Source organism: Melospiza georgiana, chromosome 19 (assembly GCF_028018845.1).
Source record: "Melospiza georgiana isolate bMelGeo1 chromosome 19, bMelGeo1.pri, whole genome shotgun sequence".
Taxonomy (NCBI): Eukaryota; Metazoa; Chordata; class Aves; order Passeriformes; family Passerellidae; genus Melospiza; species Melospiza georgiana.
The window spans coordinates 5,614,208-5,635,557 of record NC_080448.1 but is presented as its reverse complement, the minus strand read 5'-3'; the positions used below and the strand labels follow the sequence as shown (position 1 = coordinate 5,635,557).

The 21,350-nt window shown below is 44.2% G+C and overlaps 1 protein-coding gene across 4 annotated transcripts in view; it reads left to right on the top strand.

Moving 5' to 3' along the window:
• The window catches only part of CLIP2 (CAP-Gly domain containing linker protein 2), a 311,706-nt gene that overhangs the window by 56,734 nt on the left and 233,622 nt on the right, over positions 1-21,350 (top strand). For 3 of the 4 annotated variants that reach the window (XR_009115389.1, XM_058037407.1, XM_058037406.1), the window contains exons 4-9: positions 3,216-3,340; positions 8,986-9,199; positions 11,127-11,324; positions 13,532-13,635; positions 15,370-15,430; positions 19,341-19,445. Coding sequence is in view for 3 of the 4 variants with exons in the window: in XM_058037407.1 (XP_057893390.1) it covers positions 3,216-3,340; positions 8,986-9,199; positions 11,127-11,324; positions 13,532-13,635; positions 15,370-15,430; positions 19,341-19,445 (807 nt within the window). In the remaining variant the exon portion in view is untranslated. The remainder of the gene's footprint in view (positions 1-3,215; positions 3,341-8,985; positions 9,200-11,126; positions 11,325-13,531; positions 13,636-15,369; positions 15,431-19,340; positions 19,446-21,350) is intronic. The other variant, XM_058037409.1, reaches the window with a different exon arrangement.

Below are 21,350 nucleotides of genomic sequence, written 5' to 3'. Positions count from 1 at the left end.
CCTTGTTCTTCCCAGAGGAGAGCAGCAGGAGTCTCAGGGCTCTGCTGAGCCTGTCCCCAGACAGGACACAGGAGCTCTGCAGAGGTTTGTCCCTGTGCTGGGCACTTTGTGTTCCCACCTCACCCTCTGCTCAGCAGCCCTGTCTTGTGGAAATGCTTTGAAAATCAATTTAAATGGGTAAATTAGGATGTTAAACAGAAAGGACGGTGTTATCTCTGGATTTCTTCACGGGAATATGATCAAGCAGGTGCCTCAGCCATTGCCGACCCCTGAATGTGTGTGACATGGCTGGGGACAGTCCCTGATGGCCTGAAAGGCACAGAGAATTTTATTTTTCTCTTCTTCCTGTGCAGTATTGCAATCAGAGCAATGCCCAGAGGCCATAGGGTGAGGGCAGCTCCTGAGAGGTTCTTGTTTAGAGCAGGAAAGTGCTGTGGGATGAGCAGAGAGCAGACACAGGCTGGAGGGGTGTCACTCTCAGCAGCCACACTGAGATCTGTCCTGCTGCTCATCTGGTAAATAGTTTAAATGATTATTTAGCTCTGTTGAAGGCAGTGTCAGGAAGGATTAGCATCATTGTCTTTTCAGTCCTGGGATACTGATCTGCATCCCATTTTGGTCCATTTGATGGGATAAGAACAGTAAAATGTGATGTCAATGATAGTACAATTAGCAGGGAAGGTGTGTGGATATCCTTCCATGACTCCATGGTGCTGCTCTGACTCACCAGTACACACAGACCTGCTGAATATCCTCTGAATATCCTTGGCTTCATTTTGTTGTGAAGGTCAAGCCCTAGACTGTCCCTTGAAGCTACTGGGGATGCTTCACTGGGGAAGGGATGCTCTAACTCAAGCTGTGTGCTGCAGCCTCCCAGGACTTGAGGTTGGACCCAGACTTCAGAGCTGTGCTGTTCAGTCCATAGAGGTGCAGTTATTTTTAGTCTAGGAAAACTCTTTTTTTTCCTTTACATAAGCAATTTTTTTGGGATTTAGAATTGGTAAATCTAACATTGCTACTCTAAAATACACCAACCCAGAGTTTTCTGGCTCTGTTTTCTGTAGGAAAATAATAATGTGTTGATGCCTTTTAATGTTCATTTTAATATTAAGAAAATGAATAATTGCAAGTCATTCAGGATGAATCTGCAAATTTAATTTTAAATTTATTTTTAAGCTTTCTTCCTTGAATTTAGGCGTTAGCAGAGATGGGCTAGAAAGGTTTAGATCATATGCTAATTTACTTGAAGTATGAACCTTTAGAACCACCCTCCTCCTTTTCTAACTTCCTTTTCTCAGCCCAAGTGTCCAAGTGGGAGTGTTTAGAGCAGAGGCAGCTGCTGCTCAGTGCCACACACTCTCAGAGCAATGATCAAAACACAGCTCCCTGACTTGCCCTCCTCGAGTCTCCTCAGTAAGCTGCAAAGTTTAAGAACTTAAAGTGTAAATTCAGGAGAAAAATGTGTTATTTATTCTTTTTTCTGCATGGTGGGGGAAGAAAGCTGTGCTGGAGGATGCCTGGCAGCGAGCTGAGCCCCACTCCCATGCAGTTTGTCAGCACTGTTGCTGTAGGAAGTGAAGATAAAAGTGGAACACCTCTATTTTGAGCAGTTCTACATCCTGGGAGCAAGCTGAGGAGCAGGGAATGCTTTCCTGGCTCAGCTGTGCTCTTGCTGTCATGTCCCAGTATTGCCCAGAACTATTGGAAAACCTGTCAGTGCAGGTCATGGTTCTTCAGGCAGGGCAGGTATGAGCTGTGCCTGCAGGGCTTAAACTCCTTTGTGGCCTCACAAGCAACTTGGTGCAATTAGTTGACACCTTGAAATATATTTTAATTATATTTACTCTAATGTCTTGTAGGCAGGCAGTCCCAAAATCACTTTGCAGTTATTGGAAAGACACCTTAAGTGCTGGGAGAACTTGGTGTGAGAACTATTCAATATTGTTTCCATTTTTTGTAACTTCCAGAAAGAGCTCTTCTTAGCTGCTTTAGGCTTGGTTGTTGTTGTTTTTCCCAAAACAACTACAAAAGCAATGACATTTTATGTTTGGTAAAATATAAGATGTTATTGCTTTTATAACAGTTAGATAGAACTCAGTGTGAGAACTATCTGCTGATTTTATCAGATCTGAAACAGAAAATACAGATGTCTGTCTCCCTCTTAAATACCTGTCCCAGCTTCAGTCCCCTTGTGTCAGTGGAAGTGTGGCAGCAGCTCTCTGACCAACACACATTTCCCAGTCATCATGCTGGAAAAAGGCTGTGAAAAGATCAGAGAAAAGAATGAGAAACAATTCTTAACTTGCTGCCCCTGTTGTTGTGAACACATGGAATGTGTTATAGAGATTTGTTTACCAAAAGGTGGTTTCTTAATTAGCGATAGTGTTTTAATTAAAGGACCAATCAAGCCCAGTTGTATCATAACTCTATAAAAACAATGGGTTTCTTAATAAAAACAGAGATTGATCAGCCTTCTGTGAATTATAGTCTATAATAATTATTACCTGGCCAGGGGCCTGTTACTACACAGTGCTGCCATCTCTAATCCTCTTCTCTAAACCTCTTCTCTCTGAGCATTCTCTCTCTGGCAGGTCAATGGCACAGACAGGAGTTGTGCACCCCACGTTGGGCGCCAATTAAAAAATTAAAAATGTGGTGTTACAGTGATAGATGCTGCTGCCTGTCCCTTGTCCCCAGCAAGCTTCTCCTGCTGAAAGGCAGGTTGAGTTAACATTCAGGCAATGCAGTCAAACCTCCACTCAACACTCACCACAGCTGGCTCAGTGATAGAGGCAGGAAAGGCTCTTTTGCAAGGGTTTATTGCAGCAGAGTAACACTGTCACCAAAGGACAAACCCGGGGAAAAGAGAAACCCACGTGGAGCAGGCAGCTTATAAAGGGGAAGGGATGGGGGGGCAGAGGGGCCTGGTCTCCGGGGGAAGGGGGGTGGCCACCAGGGGTACCAAGCCAGTGACAGGGGAAGGAGAAACCAGAGGAAGTTGTGACACCAAGTCCATGGGGGAGACTGTTTTTCCCTTTGGGAGGGATGACTCTGTGGTGAGTAGTTAATGTTTCCAGGCTGAGGGCTTGGGGATTGACCAAGGGGGGACAGTTCATGGGATGCTACAAGTGCTGCCATCCCTAATCCTCATATCTAAACCTCTTATCTCTAAACATCTTCTCTAAACTCTTCTGTCTGAACACCTCTCTCTGCAGGTCGGTGGCACGAAGACGGGAGTGGTGCGCTACGTGGGAGAGACGGACTTTGCCAAAGGAGAGTGGTGTGGAGTGGAGCTGGATGAGCCCCTGGGCAAGAACGATGGGGCAGTTGCTGGCACAAGGTACTGGGTGCCCTGAACCCCTGCACACCTCCTGGGGTGCCTGGGGGGCAAATGCCATCAGCCCCAGGAGGAGAGTTGGGTTTTTTCTTCAAGTTAGGTCTTATGAGCTCTTAGAGGAACCTATCAGACTTGAGATGGCTCAGCTACTTGGAATGGCATAAAATTAGCAGGATGGCTTCTGACAGTGCTGGAAACAGAAAAGTTTTAATAGAAGGTAAAACAACCAAGCTCTCACAGAGAAAAAGTGAGCTAGGGGCAAGAGTTTCTTGCTCTTGCTAAAAACACTCTACAAAAGCAATTATTTCTTTTGTTCTCTTCTTTTTCTACTTAGGGGGGATTTTTGGCTTCTGTCTAATTAGGTAGCCTTAGGTTTGAGGTGAAGTCTCAAAGGTCTTATTAGGTGTCTTTTTTACCAAATTGAGCAGAGAAACTTCTGGCCTTTTTTTCTTTTTTTAAGGAGACAAAGGATAATTTGGTCACTCTGTCAACATTCATACAGAGAGTTAGGGCTGTGCTTGGTTGGACGTTGTGGGCTGGGAGGAAGAGTCTAATTTTGAGTCTTTTAGGTTTTTGGATAGCCTTGCAGAGAGATCAATACAAACCTCATCACTGGACCATTTTAAAGCAGGATCAGATAACTTCTGTGAAGGAACCTGAATGGCTTCAGGAAACAGGAGAAAGTAGGGAGAGAAGATAACTTACAGTGGGATTTAATTTTTGCTAGAAACTGATTCTGTTGATTGTATTAGCTCTGCTTTCTACCACACATTCCTCTCATAAACTTTCTTCTTGTGCTATGTCATCCTGTCAGAACTGCAAAAGACAAAGATTTTACATTCTTTTCTCCTCACTTAATGTTTTATTCTGTTCCCTTCAAATTTCCAGAGAACTGAAAGAACAGTTGGTGGTTGTTTTCTGTCCCTGTACTCATTCTGTAGTGGGATAGGTGTCTGCTGATTGATCTTACCACCTCTGACTCCCTATGCACCTCCACTCTTTTATTTTCCAAAAAAGCCCTTGTTAGTATCTATAAAATGAGGCAGAGACATCTCACAGGCTTGCTGGGAAGCTCCTTCTGTTCTTGTGGAATTTAGGGAACAGAATGACCCAGGCCTTGGATCTTGAGTTTGGTGGTGTTCAAATCTGAATTATACAGCAGCTCTGACCATGCTTCAAATACAGGGGCAACTGATTCCTTGTCCTATACAAGTTCTCCAAGTGGGAAATATTGTTGGTTTCTTGGAGCTTCTGAAGGCAGTCTGGCTTTAGAGGTGAGATTTATCTTTCACAGAATTAACTAGGTTGGGAAAGACCTTTGATATAATCAAGTCCAACCTATAACTTTGAAACTGAGGAACTTAGTTTAGCTGGAACTTCCTGCCCATGGCCTCTTGTTAGATCTCAGGTTCTGTAATAAAGGTTTCTTATGTTGGGTCAGCCTTTTTTTTTTTTTTTTGTCCAGCAGGCATGTGCTTTCATTTAAATGAAGAAAAAAGCTGTCTTGTTCAATGTCAGGGCAAGAAAGCAGTAAATGATTGGCAGCAGATGGCTGAGTTTCAGCCTGTTCTCAAAATAAAAGAAGCAGGGTGGCAGACAATAAATCATGGAGTGAATGCAAGGCTCTGCTTTCTTTATCATACAATTCAAACTATCTGGAAGATTAATCTTCATGGTGCTCAGGAAGTATTTATTGTCTCTGTGTATGTGGAAGGTGTGAAAGGCAGATGTGGGTGTAGTGCTGTCTGCCTCTCATCCTCATACCTCTGTTGCTGTGGTTTGGAAATCCAGCTTTTGGAAGTTATCTGTCTTCTGAAACTGCTGCATCTTGGCTGAGGCAGTTCTGCTGTGTGCCCTGTCTGCAGAGGCTCCTCCTTTGGTTCACACTGTTCAGAGCAAGGCTGCAGCACTGTCCGTGTGTGTCCTTGTGAGCCTCCATCCAGCCTTTGATTTTCTTGTGGCAGGTGCCCATTTAGCAGCAGTGGTTTGGAGAAGCAGTGGTTTGAAGAAGTCCCTTGGTGCATGTTGGCACCCCTGAGTGCCTTCCCTGTGTGCTCTGACAGCATGCACTCCTTGAGGATGTGCTGATCTTGTCCTGCCAGGATCTGCCTGTCCAGTCTGCAGGCTGTGCTTTGGTGATGGTTGCCATCTAGTGAGCATTGGCCAGCAAGGCCAGCACTGCCTGCTGCAGCTGCAGCAGGAGAATAAACCCAAAACTGCAGCTCAAGGCAGCAGAGGTAGCACAGAGCCTTTGGTGACATTGTTCATCTTTGCTGCCATAGGCAGCTCCACCTGAGTTGGTGGTAAACTGGCTGAAATTTGGGGTGGCTTGTTGGATTATGTCTTTTTCTGGCCCAGAGATGGGGTAACTGAGAGGTGTTTTAAAAACTTTTATTCCATTTTCAGTCTCATGTGAAGGATAAGACAATACAGATGTTATAATTCACACCATCACAATCAGAAGCCAGCTATTTCCTAATTACAATACACTGTAAGTGTTTCTTGGCTTATCAGCTTTTGCCACACCATGCTGTAAATGCCTTAAAGAAAATAATCCAAAATTACTCCTTGTGGGTCTTACTACAATGCATCTTTCATAGTTCTATTTCTCCAAAGTATCCAGTCTTATTTGTAAGGCCATCATTTGAAACTTGGTTCTAGTTCCATTTCTCTCTCAACAACATCTGTCTTGTTCCATGGCACTTCTAAGTCAGCATTTCTCATCTCAAGGTTTGCACACAGATGCAGACTGCGTGGGAATTCTCTCAGGCCTGGAGAATTCTCTATAAATCCATTTCCCACAGTGGGTCAGTGATTTTCCTGCAGGTTCAGGTGTGGATATGCACCAAGGGCAGGCCCTGGGGCTGGGCTTTCTCAGCAGCTGTGGCTCTCCAGTGGAGGCTGCTGCAGGCTGGGGTCAGTAGCAGTGGCCCAGGGGACAGGGTGTCACTGTGGGGAGCCCCTGTGTACATCAGATGGTGAGATTTGCATCAGATGGTGCTGATCTGCACTGAGCTTTGCTGCATCTGCTTGTCTGCACAGGAGACTGCAGAGGTGCTGGTGTGGTGTGGTTTGGTGTCAGTTCCACAAAGCCAAGCAAGTTCCATGGACTCATCTCTAGCAATTTAAATGTTATCTGCTTATTTTACTCAGCTTCTCCCTTGTTCTCCCTTGTTCCCTTATTTTACTGTTCTCCCTTCTCTCTCTGCTCCAGTCACAGTCTTTGCTCACTAAACTGCCCAGACCTTTTACTTTTGCACTCTTTGTCAGCCTTGGACACTGAGGATTTTTCCATCTATTTCAACGTTTCCTGTGCTGTTTTCCACCTGCAGTTTGCATTGCCATCACTTTTCTGCCCTGTTTCCTCTCTGTAATGTGAGTTCTGAGCTCCTCCACACTCACTGAGAGCAGCTTTTGCTTTTCATGTAGATTTTTTTTTTTTTCTGCCAAGTGGTTTGGACCCAATTCTTGCTTCTGAATTATAAAAGTTAATTGCAACCACTTTCAATCTGTACTGAAAGAAAATGGGCAGACATAGTGATGCAAGTTTGAACTTGCTAAGAGCTGTCAGAGGCTTTTAAGGGAATTAACATTTGGGATTGTTGTGCAGCCACACTACCAGGCTGTGCTTAGAGCAGGCAGAGCTGTGGAAGGGGCTGTTGGCCTGCCTGTGCCTACTGGAATTCGGGAAAATGATGCTGAGCAGGGCCTTGGCAGGTTTGCAAGAGGTCAGCCTGTGGTGTGGATGGTTTTTAAAACCCAAGGGCCTGTGTTGGCAGGAAGTCAATGAGGCTGAGAGATTTGGGGTTGTAGAGGAGTTGTTTAAAGTTTATTATAGAAAAAACATGGATCTGAGCTGATGTTTAAAGTTTAATTTTATTCTCATCTGGCTGGAGATCAGGCTGTTCCCTGGCCTCCCAAGCTCACAGGGGTCTGCGTGTGACACAGCTGTATGGCTGCCAGCTCTTAAAAATAAAAGGGAGTTGGGGAAACAGCTGCTCACATCTGGAGAGAGAGAAAACTTGTGCTAGTAAAACTGGATTTGTGTAATTTAGTCATTAGAACCTGCTTTTTTATATTAACATAGGGCAGATTGTTTTGTGAGCCTGCATTTAGTCCTGTTCTTGCTGGGAGGCCTGTGAGGAAGCTCTTGGAGGAGCTTTTTGTGTTGGCTGCTCCCCTGGAATGAGGGGACACCATGCTGGAGCTGATCTGGTTTTTCTTGCTGCAGTGCAGCTGGGCAGCAGCAAATGAACTTTGGTTTATGCTGGTCACTGAGGGAGTTCCCAGGGTTTGACACTGAATTGTGGCTCATTTTTATTCTGGAAGAGGGCTCTGGAGACACAGAATCGTTGGGCTCAGTTGTGGAAGAGACCATGCACTGTAATTATCTGGTCGTCCCTTTTCCATGCTTTCATCTTTCCAAGTTTGATGGCATAGGACATAGTTTTTCTGCCACCCAAAGGAGGTGGCACACTCTGGATTTGCTGTAATTGCATTTTTAGCTTCAACGGTTTGAGCTGCTGTTTTGGTAGGAAAGATTTTTACCCTGTGGAACATTTGTACAGAGCTGTGTGATTCAGATCTTTTTATTTGACAGAGTCACAGGGTGGGTCAGGTTGGAAGGGACCACAATTGGTAATCTAAGTCCAACCTTCCTGCTCAGGAAGGGTCATCCCAGGGCACATGGCCTAGTATTGTGTCCAGAAGGTTCTGGAATATCCCCACACCTTCTCTGGGCAGCCTGTTCAGGCCTTGGTCACTGTACAGGGAAGTTCTTCCTCATTTTTAGCTGGAACTTCCTGCCTGTGGCCTCTTGTCTCATTGCTGAGCTCACAGAGTAGAGCCTTGTCCACCTTCTGCCACCTCCTGCAGACACACTTTACTACATCACTATCCTCAAAGCAGGGTAAAGAGCACACCCAAGTTTTGGTTGTGAGGAAGGAGTGCTTGTGCTGTGTTTATGTTCTGGGATTTGTGCTCTCCAGGCTCCCAGCTGTGTCTTTCCTGGCATCTCCCCAAAGTGCACAGCAGCTGGTGCTTGGCAATTACCTCAGGTCCCCCTGCTAAAGCACCACAAATGCAAACAGGGAGATTGCCAGTGCTACAAGCAGGAAAGGAGAAGAATCCAACTGCTTGTACACAGGAAAGCAGTTGTTTAGCCAGGAAAAAAGGAGACTCAGAGGTGACCTTATCATTCTCTACAGCTCCCTGAAAGGTGCCTGTGCTCAGCTGGGGTTGGGCTCTTTCTCCAGGCACCACTGACAGAACCAGAGCACACAGCCTCAAGCTGCAGCAAGGGAAATACAGATTGGATATCAGGAAAAAGTTTTTTACAGAAAGAGTGATAAAGTTCTGGAATGGCTGCCCAGGGAGGTGGTGGAGTCCCCATCCCTGGGTGTGTGTAACAAAGCCTGGATGTGGCACTGGGTGCCAGGGTTGGGTTGAGGTGTTGAGGCTGGGTTGGACTCCATGATCTTTAAGGTCTCTTCCAACCTGGTCATTCTGTGAATTCTGTGAAACAATTCCACAGCAAAGCACCTAGAGATGAGCTGTGGGTTTTGTACTGCTTGGCTGTTCCATTCTGCAAGGCTTGGGTGAGTTGGCTGCCTTGCCACTCCTCACTTGGTGCATCTCCTGTGTTCCAGGTACTTCCAGTGCCCACCCAAGTTTGGCCTCTTTGCTCCCATCCACAAGGTGATCAGGATTGGGTTCCCATCAACCAGCCCTGCCAAGGCAAAGAAGAGCAAGAGGATGGCCATGGGGGTGTCAGCCCTGACCCACAGCCCCAGCAGCTCCTCCATCAGCTCCGTCAGCTCTGTGGCCTCCTCGGTCGGGGGCAGGCCCAGCCGCAGTGGGCTGGTGAGTACCTGCTGGGGGTCTCTGCTCCTCACTCTGCCTCTGTGACCCAGCTTCACAACACAGGAGGGTTGGGGCTTTCCTTCTTTCTTCTTAGTTCAGCTGCTCCTTCACCATTCATGGGGTGAGGGGAATGGAGGGTGGGGCTGTCACCCACCTCACAGTTGTCAGAACCCAGGACATTACTCTGACTCGAGACCCTGGCACAGAGTCAAAAACACCTGTGCCTTTGATTTTAGCCCATGGAAAAAACAATTAACAACTTTGTGGGAAGATTTACAAGCCACAAGGGTTTGAGGAGAATGTTAGTGAATTTATCACAGGGTGAAAATGTAGAATTTTGGGGTTTTTAGAATGAGGGTTCAGGAGGCAAGATGGAGGAATGTGGGCATGTCCTGTCTTTCTCCTTCTTTTTCTTGTCCTCCATTTTCTGCTGTGATGGTGGCACTTTTGGATTGGTTTAGAGTAGAGACAAACTGTCTAACATCGGTGATAGGTATTGGAAAATTATTGTAAATAAAGTACAGGTAGTTTTTAGTATAAAAAGATAACACTGCCCTGAGGGTGTCAGTGTGCCTCAACCTGACCTGCTGGACAGATCTCAGGAGGTCAGAGAAAGCATGTTATAGATAAGAGAAAATAAACAACCTTGAGAACCAGAACAGAAGAATCCTACCTCCTTCTCTGGCTGCCAGACTGAAAATGAGACTTTTTAACACCTCTGGGTTGTCCTGACCACAGAGACTCTGAGACACAGTCTCCCTCCTAGTAAGGGACACCAAGCAGCTGAGACCACTGAAGAGCCTGGAGTGCAATTTGCGGTGGGATGAATCTCAGTTCTGCTGTCGAGAGCAGGTTTATAAGGGATCCCTGCAGAAAAAGGACACTCTTTCCAGTCTCACGTGGTCATGCCACTCCACTGAGCAGCTGTGCAAAGCTCCTGCTGCGACTGTCTCACTGTGGAGGTGGCAATGTCCTGGGTCACATGCCTGGGGTTTTGGCAGGTGCTCAAGCAGGCAGAAAGCAGAGCAGGCAGTGATCCTATTAAAAATTCTGGCTCTGCTGTGGTGCTGCTGCAGAACACCCACATCCCTCTTGGCTGGGACAAGGGCGCGGTGTCATTCCTGGGAGTGGATCCAATAACCCCACACTGGTCTCCACTTGAGATCAGCCTACCCAGCTGAGCTCATCTTTGGGATTTCATCAGTGCAGGCCATCACTAAAATGTACCTAAGAAGGCAGATGATAGAATGCATGATAATTTTCCCTGACCCAGTTCCCACCCCATGTTGTGTCCTTTGGGAGATGCTGTGTTCACTGCAGTGCAGAAGAGAAATTGAGCTTGTGAGCATTGTCCAGATGTTTCTCAGACTTCACCTCCCCTGGTAGGGCCCAGAGCTGGAGCAGCAGCTCTCCTCAGCTGAACAAATGATAATTAGGTTAGCAAATCCCAGGTTTAACAGGGGACTTCAGCTGTTCTGGGCTGGAAAGGACACAGCTTTACCGTGTCACTGACATATTTTATGAAAATCCTTTCACTCGGATTTTCTCCTGAGAAGCTGAGAAGCCTCAGAAAAGAAATGTAAACAATAACTATCTGATTGCTTGGAATGTGGTCTGGAGATGGTTTATCAATAGGTGCATCTTTGATTGGTCTCATGTGGATTATTTTTAATTAATGGCCAATGACAGCCACTGTGTCGGACTCTCTGAGTCTGTAATGAGATTTTATTATTCATTCTTTTCTAGCTTTCTGATGTCTCCTTTCTCTTTCTATAGTATAGTTTTAATATATCATTTTCTTTTACTATAATATAGATCATAAAATAATAAATCACGAAACATGGAGTCAACATTCTCATCTCCTCCCTCGTCCTGGGGACCCACAAACACCTCCACATTACCCCATCTCTTTTTACCTCTTTCCCAGCTGACAGAGACCTCGTCTCGCTATGCCAGGAAGATCTCTGGCACCACAGCCCTGCAGGAGGCCCTGAAGGAGAAGCAGCAGCACATTGAGCAGCTGCTGGCAGAGAGGGATCTGGAGAGGGCAGAGGTGGCCAAGGCCACCAGCCACATCTGTGAGGTGGAGAAGGAGATTGCCATCATGAAGGCCCAGCACGAACAGGTAGGAGGTGACAGCTGTTAAATGTCTGAATATTTGATATCCCCTGGATGTGTCAGATCTTAATGTTACTGATTCATTTAAAAAATACAGATATTGATCTAGTACTGATATCCAACTGTGACGGACAAAAACTCTTTAAAGTTCGAAAGTGTTTGTTCATTGTGGGATAACTCCCAAATACACACTGCCATTTACAGGTGATTACAGAGTCTTTTTATCTATACAAGTATTGAATACCCAAAATACAAATACATATTCATCACTTTGGTACATCCCATTCCCTGCCCCATATGGTAATTAGTTCAAAGGCCATTAAGCATGACTAGTTTGTTCCTTGAAATGGATTGGTGGTCCCTTTCATTGGAAAGGGTCCCAAAATGAGGAAGTAAAGGAAATCTTCCTCATTCTGACCTTTTTACCTTCTCAATGCAAATATGACAAATGACCCCTTGGTAGAACTCCCATTCCTATCCTCAACTGGTTTCAGAGCACAGGAGGCCAACAATTGTCTTATGTTTCTAAAAGCTATTTATAAGTTTCTATATTCTTCATTATAAACCCAGCTAACCAAACATTATGTTGACAAGCAATCAGTTATTAGTTAACTACTAACTCTTAACTTCATCAAGGCTTACCCTCTTACTTTAATTAACTCCTGTAAAGCTTATCTCTAACTAAAATCTTAGCTCCTCTAAAATCTCTAAATTCCTTAAAGTTTGTGTCTCATTACCACTGTGTGTGAAACTGGGGCTCTGAATTTCTGCCTCTGTTGTGGTGAGTTAAGCTGAGTGTGTTATAGTTGCCTCTTTGAGCCAGGTCTTATAAGCTCTGTCTGTAACACACCCAAGATAGCTTAGCTACCCTTAGAAGCATAAAAATCAGCAAGATGGCTTTTGTTGCAGTGTTAGAAACAAAAAAGTTTAATAAAAGACAAAATGACAAACAAACAAACAAAAAACAAACAAACCCCCGAGCCAAGTGCTAAAGATTCTTGCTCCTGATAAAACATGTCCCAAAAGCAATTAGTTTCTTTGTTAAATTCTTTTTCTAATAAATTGCCCAAGCTGGACTTTTCAACTTTTCAGCTTCTGTCCAATTAGCTGTCCTTAAGTTTGAAGTCCCCTAGGCCTATAAAGTGACTTTTTCACTTAATCAAAGCCAGAAACTTCTGAGCTTCTTTCCTTTTTGAAAGGACAAAAAGTAATTTTGTCACTCCATCAACAAAACCCACATTCCTATAGAGGCTCTTTCTCCTCCCTCCCAGTGTCACATGTGCTGTCCCTGCCCTGAGCCAGGAGCAGGGAAAGGGCTGTGCCAGATCAGAGGCAGCAGGCAGTTTGTGTCTGCTGGATCAATAAATTCCAATGCTGAAATGCAAATTTGTTCCCCTCAGCCACTGAATCTGGCTGTGGCTGGGACTGCATTGCAGTGATTTTATGGTGCTGAGGGCATCAGCCCAGCTCATATGCCACTGCTTTCCCACCAGAGAGGATGCTTTTATAACATTACTAAAGGCAGGAAATCTGGAAGGAAAACAGGCTGATCATATTAGGTTGGTGTTTGTTTGTTGCACAAGCATTTGTACAGAGGATATTTTATCTATTAAAATGCTTAAAGAGACTTGTGTCTGTGCTATTTGTCAGTATGTGGTCCTTCATTGTCTGCTGCTGTCCGAAATTCTTTACTCATGCTTTTAAAGCCAAGTGAGCTACCTGGGAGCAGGGATGGCACTGTATTTTTGTGTGGTGGGTCACACCTGCCTGTCAGATATGCAGGAGAAATTGGGAAATCAGCTGCAAGCTGACATTCTTCTTGTGTATTGTGTTTTCCAGTAATTATCAGTACCAAATGAATTAATAGAAGTCTGAAATACCTCTTTTGCTTCGTGACTAGGCTGAGTTGCACTGGCAACCTCTGACCAGATTTTCAGAACTTTTCAGGCTTCAAGTTCTTAACTCTAATCATAGCTGGAGTCTCCAAAAGGGTCAGGTCAGAGAGGCACTGAAGGATGGATCCTTTCCAGCTGCTGGAGATGGAGCTGTTTCTGTTGTCTTGATCCCTACATCCTGAGCTCTTTGGAAAATGTGCTGTTAGCACAGCATCCTCTGAAACAGATAATCAAAACTTTCTGTTCCCTCGTTCTGAACAGCCTTGAACTACTTCAGGCATGGCTAATTTTTGTGTCTTGGGCTCGTTTTTTGCTCCAGTATGTCACAGAGGCAGAAGGAAACCTGCAGCGAGCACGAGCCTTGGTGGATGGGATGCAGAAAGAGAAGATTGAGCTGCTGAACCAGCTGGAGGAGGAGAAGAGGTAAAGCAGGAGTGGAGGGGTGTGAGGGAGGTGAAGTCATGTGTGGACAGTGCTGAAGCCTTTGGATGGTTTTGCCTTAAGAATACACAGACATTTGTGAAATAAAAATTGGGTCATAAACAGGTACGTGCACCTTGGGCCATCACAGACCCTCCTGTACAACCTGGATTTGCTGAGGTCCCCTTCCTCTCTTCCATTTATGATGGGCTGATCTTGAGGATGTTCTTTGTGAGGAAGGGAAGCCAAACTGAGTGCAGCCTCACTGCAGGGTGATTCACATGCCAGAGGCCCCCATCCATACAAATCTCCTGGTGCTCACATTTCCTCTCTGGATCAGAGTGATCTGCATGTCATTCTTGGAGTGCAGGTACTCCGTGTGTATAATTAAACTCTTCAGTGGGAATAGGAAAACATTGATGTGTATTAAATAACTGAAAACAGTGTTGATTTCAATTATTGATGCTCCTCCTGAGGATGAAATGTTCTTTCATGCATGTCTCCCCATAGTCCTGGTAGGCAGCTGACTTTCCCAGCTCTAGGAGGCCCTTTAACCCCAGACAGCTGAGTTTTCATCTAAATATCAACAGATGCCTCCCTCCTCTAATTAGAGGAGGTTTAGACAAGGAAGTTTGTTTATGAAGAGAGTTATGTACACTCCCAGCTATTTTTATCTGTAACAGACTCATAGTCCTTACATCTGGATGCAAACTAAACATCCTCAGCCTTTTTCTTTATAATCAGTAAAGAGAAAAAGAGGGATGAATCCAGCAGAAAATGGAATTATTTTCTACTGTTGCTGGCTTCTGCCTTCCAAAAGAGAAGAGTTTCCTTGGCATGTCTGTGTTAATGTGTGTGGTTTTATTGCATTTATGCATGACTGGCCTGTAAACTCTGTGGGGAAGGCTCTTCTGTCTGCCAGGGTAACTCACAGTTCCCCACCCTCTGCCAAGGAGGCAGAGGATCCCATTCCATTCCCTTGGGATTTTTTGTATGGATTTGGCACAGGAATTGCCCAGTGCTTGCATAACAAGGTTTAAATAATCCGAAACCTTGCTTTGCTTGTTTTTAGGCTCCTGTGTCAGAGAACAGTAATTGTGTGTCTGAGGGGATGCACTTTACAAAAAGGCCACCTTTGTGTGTGGAAAGCTGCTTGTAGCTGTCCTGCTCTATGGGACTTGCTGCTCAGTTTCTGCTGAGCTTTTGTATTCAAAGGTGATCTGAATCCCTTTCAGACTTTGATTCTGCAGGCCATGATGTGATTTTTTTAAATATTGGGTGGGTGGTTTTAATTTAATTTTATTTATTTTATAATAAAATAAATAGGGAAGGGTGGTTGGTGCATGCATCTTCCCCTTTGAGAGCAGTGAATTGTCCCTTTGTAAGCTCCAAGTGTTTCAGCCTGGCTGTGTAATTACGGCAGTGGGACCAACCCTGGTCCCACTGCCATAATTTTATCCACCCAATTCAATTTATAAATGTATATATAATACATTTATAAATTTAATTGGCTGGATAAAAACGTATCAGTAATTTTTTGGGCAGCTTTTCCATTTGTTGGGAATGGCCTCTCCATTGATGGTTGCAGTGATCCACAGAACTTGGTTAACAGTGATGTGGATTGGCTGCTGAGACAGAGGTGCTGAGCTGAGAGTTCTGATTGCTCTGTTGTCCCTTCTGATTGCTCTGTGTGTCCCTGTCCTTCTGATTGCTCTGTGTGTCCCTTTCTTTCCCCAGGAAAGTGGAGGACTTGCAGTTCCGTGTGGAGGAAGAATCCATTACAAAAGGGGATCTGGAGGTAATTCCTTATGATCTTGCCAAAATGTGGGATCCAGAGTTGCAAAAATTACTCTGGATGTGGTAGAAATTACTCACTTGAGTAATTTCTGCCACCTTTTGGTCCCCTCTAACAATACTTTCCTGATGTGCTGTGTGATTTACTGCTGTGAGCTGTGAGGGTTGTTCTTTGGTGTGGTACCCAATGGCTGCTCACACCTGGGGCTGCCTGGAGTTCATCTGTCACTCTGAGTTGCCAAGCCATGTGAAAATCTGTGTCTGAATGTGTTGAACTTACATTTTTCCACCCTAGAAATGAATTGACAGTTCAGTTCCTGTCCCTGAGGTGTCCTGCTCTCAGCAGCTCATGGGCACATGGAGTCTCCTGAATGGATGCTGTTTAATTCCAGCCAAAATGCTGTTTATGCTGAGGTATCCTCATGTGGAATTCACTGCCTGGAGTGTGGGTTTGGCACTAGGTTTTGATAATATTTGGGTTTTTGAATCCACATCTTTTTCTCCCCCCCCCTTCAGGGGTTAAATAAGGCACATAAAATACAGAGCCATCTGAATATAAATGGCATTTATGTCACCATCTGTGAATACATGTACAATGATATTTTGCAAGCATAAAACATGGATTTTTAAAAAAACTTCTGTTTCTATAATTTGTACAAAACTTGCAAGCCTTGCTTTATTGTAGGGAAGGGCAAAAAATCCTTGAACCCTGCCCCTGGGAAGGGCTGTTGTTTGGAGATGCTGTTGCAGTGAAAATTGTGCAGCTGGGATGAAGTGATGTTGGCCCTTGAGTTGGAGGCTTTTCCATGGGGAAAAGGGAACAGAAAATCTTTCTGTGGAAGCAAGGCTCCGCTCTCCAAATGTAAATCAAGGGAGTTTTTTGTCTGTTTAGCTTTAGGAGTGCCAGGTTAGTAACAGCCAGAAATGTCAAGGGCCCTGCTCCTGTGCTTCACTGTCACTCATAGCAACAAAAGCCCAGGAAAATGGGAAAACTGGGAAATGGACATATTGCTGTGGCTGTGATCCTGTTGGCACAAACCTCTCTTCTTCATCCAGAAGCTGAAGTAGATGTTTGACAGGGTGTAAATCAGCAGTGCACTGCTAGCAGACCTTTGTGGGAGCACAGCAAGTGCAATTTCTGCCTGTTGTGTGGAGCAAAATCAGATTTCAGTTCATCCCTGAGCTGACAGCTTTCCCACAGTGCCCTAGGGAAGGGTGGTTGGTGCAGGCATCATTCCCTTTGGGAGCACTGAATTGTCCCTTTGTAAGCTCCAAGTGTTTCAGCCTGGCTGTGTAATTATGGCAGTGGGACCAGGCTTGGTATATTTGGATTTTTATTTTTTTTTAAAGCCACCATGATGATAAGCTGCTATGGGTAAGGGCTCCCATTCTCAGTTTGGGACTCATAGTCTTGAATTTAATTTTCCTTTGGGCTGGGAAGGAATTGTTTTGCAATGGGGATATGGCCAAGCTTTCAGCAGGACATTATGGTCCTGTCCTCACTTCCATGCTGGTCTGTACAAAAGGACAGATAATTTAGGAATGCTTGATTTCCCCTGACCCAGGGAACTGGCATGCTCTCCATGAGCCAAGCATCTCCATGAGCCAGCACAGGCTTGGCTGGGGCCACATTTCACATCTTGTCTGCCTGATTTGCATGTCCAGACTGAATGATTGACCCACCAGAGTTAATTCTCACCTTCCTGCTTTTTTGTGGAGACAGTTAAGCTTTCCAGAAGCAAGTAATTAACTTGAGAGAAAAAATGTGAAGGTAAAGAGAGATCAAGGTTTTGGACCTCTGATAGAGCAGCTGTGGATTCAGCCCTGAAATGTAGTTATGATTTCAACCCAGTTTTGATCCTGCTTGGCAGCTGATGCTGTAGTGATTTGGGAGATGAAAAACAAATGCAGGAAAAGCTTTCAAGAGCTTTGAAAGTTAAAAAGCTAATGTAGGAAAAGCTTTCAGGAAAGACTTTTTGTGGTGGAAAACCATAGTTTACAGGAAGTATTATCCTCATCAAGGAACTCTCTCAGGCTCATCTCCTGCATCCTGCAGCATGCCTTGAATGCCAGTGGGAAGTCAGTTTATAGTTTGTGAACAGTAATTTAAGGCTAATAGCTACAAATAAATCTGAAATTCATATCTGGGCTTCCTCAAAGTGCAGGGAAACTTTGGATGTGAGGTTGTGACTCATACTGGCTAGTACTAGCAAACAAATTTACATAAAATAACACAGGATTGAATGTAAACCTAAGATTTAAGGACTGTAAAACAGTTAATCTAATTTTTTCTATGGTTTTTTGTTTGGTTTTTTCCCCTCTATTATCAACTGTTATTTCAGAGTTGGAAAATAACAGGATTAATAGATACTGAGCAAGAATATCGGGTGGGACTGAGAGCTTGACTGGGCACTTGTGTTAACCTGGAGAGAATCTCTGTGAGAAGTCCAGAGATAAGTTTTGTAATAGGTCAGAAAATACCTGATGTGCTGTTATATAATTCAGGGTTTTGATAATATTTGGGTTTATGAATCCACATCTTTTTCTCCCCTCCTTCAGGGGTTAAATAAGGCACATAAAATACAGAGCCATCTGAATATAAATGGCAGTTATGTCACCATCTATGAATACACATGTACAATGGTATTTTGCAAGCCTAAAACATGGATTTTTTAAAAAACTTCTGTTTCTAGAATTAGTACAAAACTTGCAAGGCTTGACTTATTGCAGGGAAGGGCAGAAAATCCTTAAAACTGGCTCCAATAGAAAGAGGGGGGAAGCAAATAATCATATGGAAATTGAAGGGCAAAAAATGGGGATAAAAATGGTTCTGAGCAGGTTTGTTTGCTTTTTGCTAGATTATTTTTTTAACTTGATAGGTTAATTAAGTTTAGTTCTAAGGAAAATGTGGGTTTTGTCAGCTAAAAAAAAAGGGAAGGCCAGAGTGTGCATGCACCTTCCTCTGTCTCCTCTCTTTCATTTATAGGGAATTTTACATGATTTTACAGTGGTGATTGTGGATTGCTGAGCTTTGCTACCAAGTGCAGCTTTATGGTATTTCAGCTTTAAAGTGAAGGGCACTGAAGCAATGCCCAGAGCCAGTGCTCCTGGATTTGGGTAGATAACATGAGCTTCTTGTGCTTAGATGAATCATTTGTCAAAAAAAAAAAAAAAAAAAAAAACAAAAAACCAAAAAAACCCCAACAACTTTGAAAACAAATCACCAACCAACCAACCAACCAACCAAAAAAGTTCTGTTTTCTTGTGCCAAAATTAGTAGAGTCAAACCATACAGAAGTCACTTTGAAACTCATGTCAGGCCTGCTCAAACTGAAAGCACTGATTTACAGAACAGGGTGGGATCTCAATTCCCTGATCTCTCCAGTGCAGTGTGGTTTTTGTTTTACAACATGCCATGTACAGTATGACCTGGGGTTTTTTTCCCATTTAGTGTAGGATTCACAGAATCTCCAGAGGAAAAAGAGGATGGGAGCTTCCAGCTCTTTTCAGTCTGCCTTGTGACTCTTCTTGAGGAAAGATGTGGAGAATCATTGCAACATCCTTGCATTATCTGTTTGTACAAGGGCCTTGTACTGGTGGGGGAGCTTTGCTTTTTAGGAAGTGTCTCCAGTTGATGCAGGAAGACACTGGAGCAGAAGGATGTTTTCCCATCACAGTTTCACTTTTCTTGTGAAGAGCCACTACCAGTACCATGTAAAATCCCACAGGGACCGTTTCCTGTTGGGTTGGATTTTTCCTCCCTGTCTGGGTGTTTATTATCTTCCTGTTGTGAACAGCCTTTCCTTGTCTTGTTCTCTGGAGATGATGTTGCAGCCTTCTCTCTCCCCCTCTCTCTCTCTGTCTCCCTTCCCTGCTCCCCTCTCCACTGTTCTTTTCTCTCTCTGTGTGAGCAGACTCAGACGCAGTTGGAGCATGCCCGAATTCGGGAGCTCGAGCAGAGCCTGCTGTTTGAGAAGGCACAGGCTGAAAAACTCCTCAGAGAATTAGAGGACACCAGGGTAATGCACCCTCACCTGCCCTGCCTGCAGACAGCGCTTGCACTGCCCTGGTGCTCATCATGCCTTGCTTTGGGTTTCTTTCTTTTGGTTTTTGTGGGGTTGATTGATTTTGGCTTGAACTTAAGCTTCCTTGATTTTGTTTGGTTTTTTGTTTGCTCTCTTTCCCAGAAATAGTAGTATGATATGATTTCTAGCTTTGCTTCTCTTGTGGGGAGCTTGTTTCTCAGATTGAGCTTGCTTCTCTGCCCCATGCCACCATCTGACACATGAGCTCCTACAATTCATTTTTCAATTAACATATCCCAATAATATCCTGCACAATTCATTCTGCCTTGAGCTCCCCCCAGGCTGTAAGAGGAAATAACATTGCAATCAACATTCCAGTCTCCCCTGCCAGTTGTGGGAGCTGCCATCTGAAGGGGAAGGTGCTGGTGGATGCAGCTGGGCCCACTCTGATCCTTGGCCATGGACAATAGGGCAGATTGCCCAGAGGAATCCTAAAAGCAGCCAGATGTGGAGAGGGCTTTTTCATGCTGGTGTGATGTGGGAAGCAGCAAACTTGCTGCAGTGAGCAGTAATGGGTTTGAGAGCTGTAGAAAACATAAATGGGAGGGTCTCCAAAAGGTCTGGATGGTCTGAAGCCCCCTGTGCCCATCTGAAATAATGACCAGCAGCCTCCTGGGCTGATGGCTGCTGGGCAAATGGCAATTGAAATGTAGTGAAATTCATCTCTTGGAGTTTGGCTTGGTTTCCTTCTTTCTTTTGCCTTTTTCTAATGTTTCATCCTCTTCTCCATCCATAGTGGCAGCACCCTGTACTCCCTGTGACTCACAGGGAGTTCAGCTCTGCCAGGTTACATTCAGATGGCAAAACATGGACCCACAGCCCTTAAGCTCAATGTGTACCATGGCCAGATTTATTGTCTTGCATCCTCTAGCCTCCTTTGTTATTTTGACTTTGCTAATAAACTCTAACATATTTTTACACTCATGTAAAAATCCCTTTTCCTTTTTACACCAGGGTAAACAAATTCTGTTACAGAAGAGAGGTTTGCAGGCTGAGGATTGCTGAGCAATAAAGGAAACATGATATGCTTAATGCTGGTTTTGATGCTTGTGAAATTCCTGCATGTGCAGTCACATCTCCTCTGTGCATCATCTGGCAAGATGCCTGGCCTGGAAACATAATGCCCATCCAGGACATTATTTTTCATAAACCACTGTTGCTCCCTAGTGAATTTCAAGGGTTATTTCCAAGGTGTTTTTCTGTGGAAAGCAAAGGTTTGTATTAGGAAAAATAAATTGTAATTGGCACAGACATAACTGTGAGTTGTCAGTGCTGGTTGCCTGTCACTATAGGGCATGAAACACAACGTGCACACCGCTGCTCTCAGAGTGAAAAAAGGGAAGTTAATTTTCTGCCTCTACATTTATAGATTTCTAAAAGTGACAGTGGATTGGAGGGTGAAACTGCCACCTCTCCAATGACACTGGACAAACCAACAGTCTATCAAATTTCTTCTCTCTTGCCCTGATTTTTTTAAGATTTTCTAAGGCTTCTAATGTTTATATTCTTGTAATGAACTGTCTCACAGACTTTCTGTAAATAACATATTGTTTTGCATTCTTTCATAGAAGAAATTTGATAGACTGTTGGTTTGCCCAGTGTCATTGGAGAGGTGGCACTTTTACCCTCCAATCCACTGTCACTTTTGGAAAACTATAAATGTTAGAGTCAGAAAATAAACTTCTCTTTTTCTTCACCTTGAAAGCAGCAGTGTGTGTGCTCATGTTGTTTCATGTCCTATAATGACACTCCTCCTCTATAAAAGAATGCAAGACAATAAGTTATTTACAGAAAGTGTGTGAGAAAGTTTGTTACAAGAATATAAACATCAGAATCTAT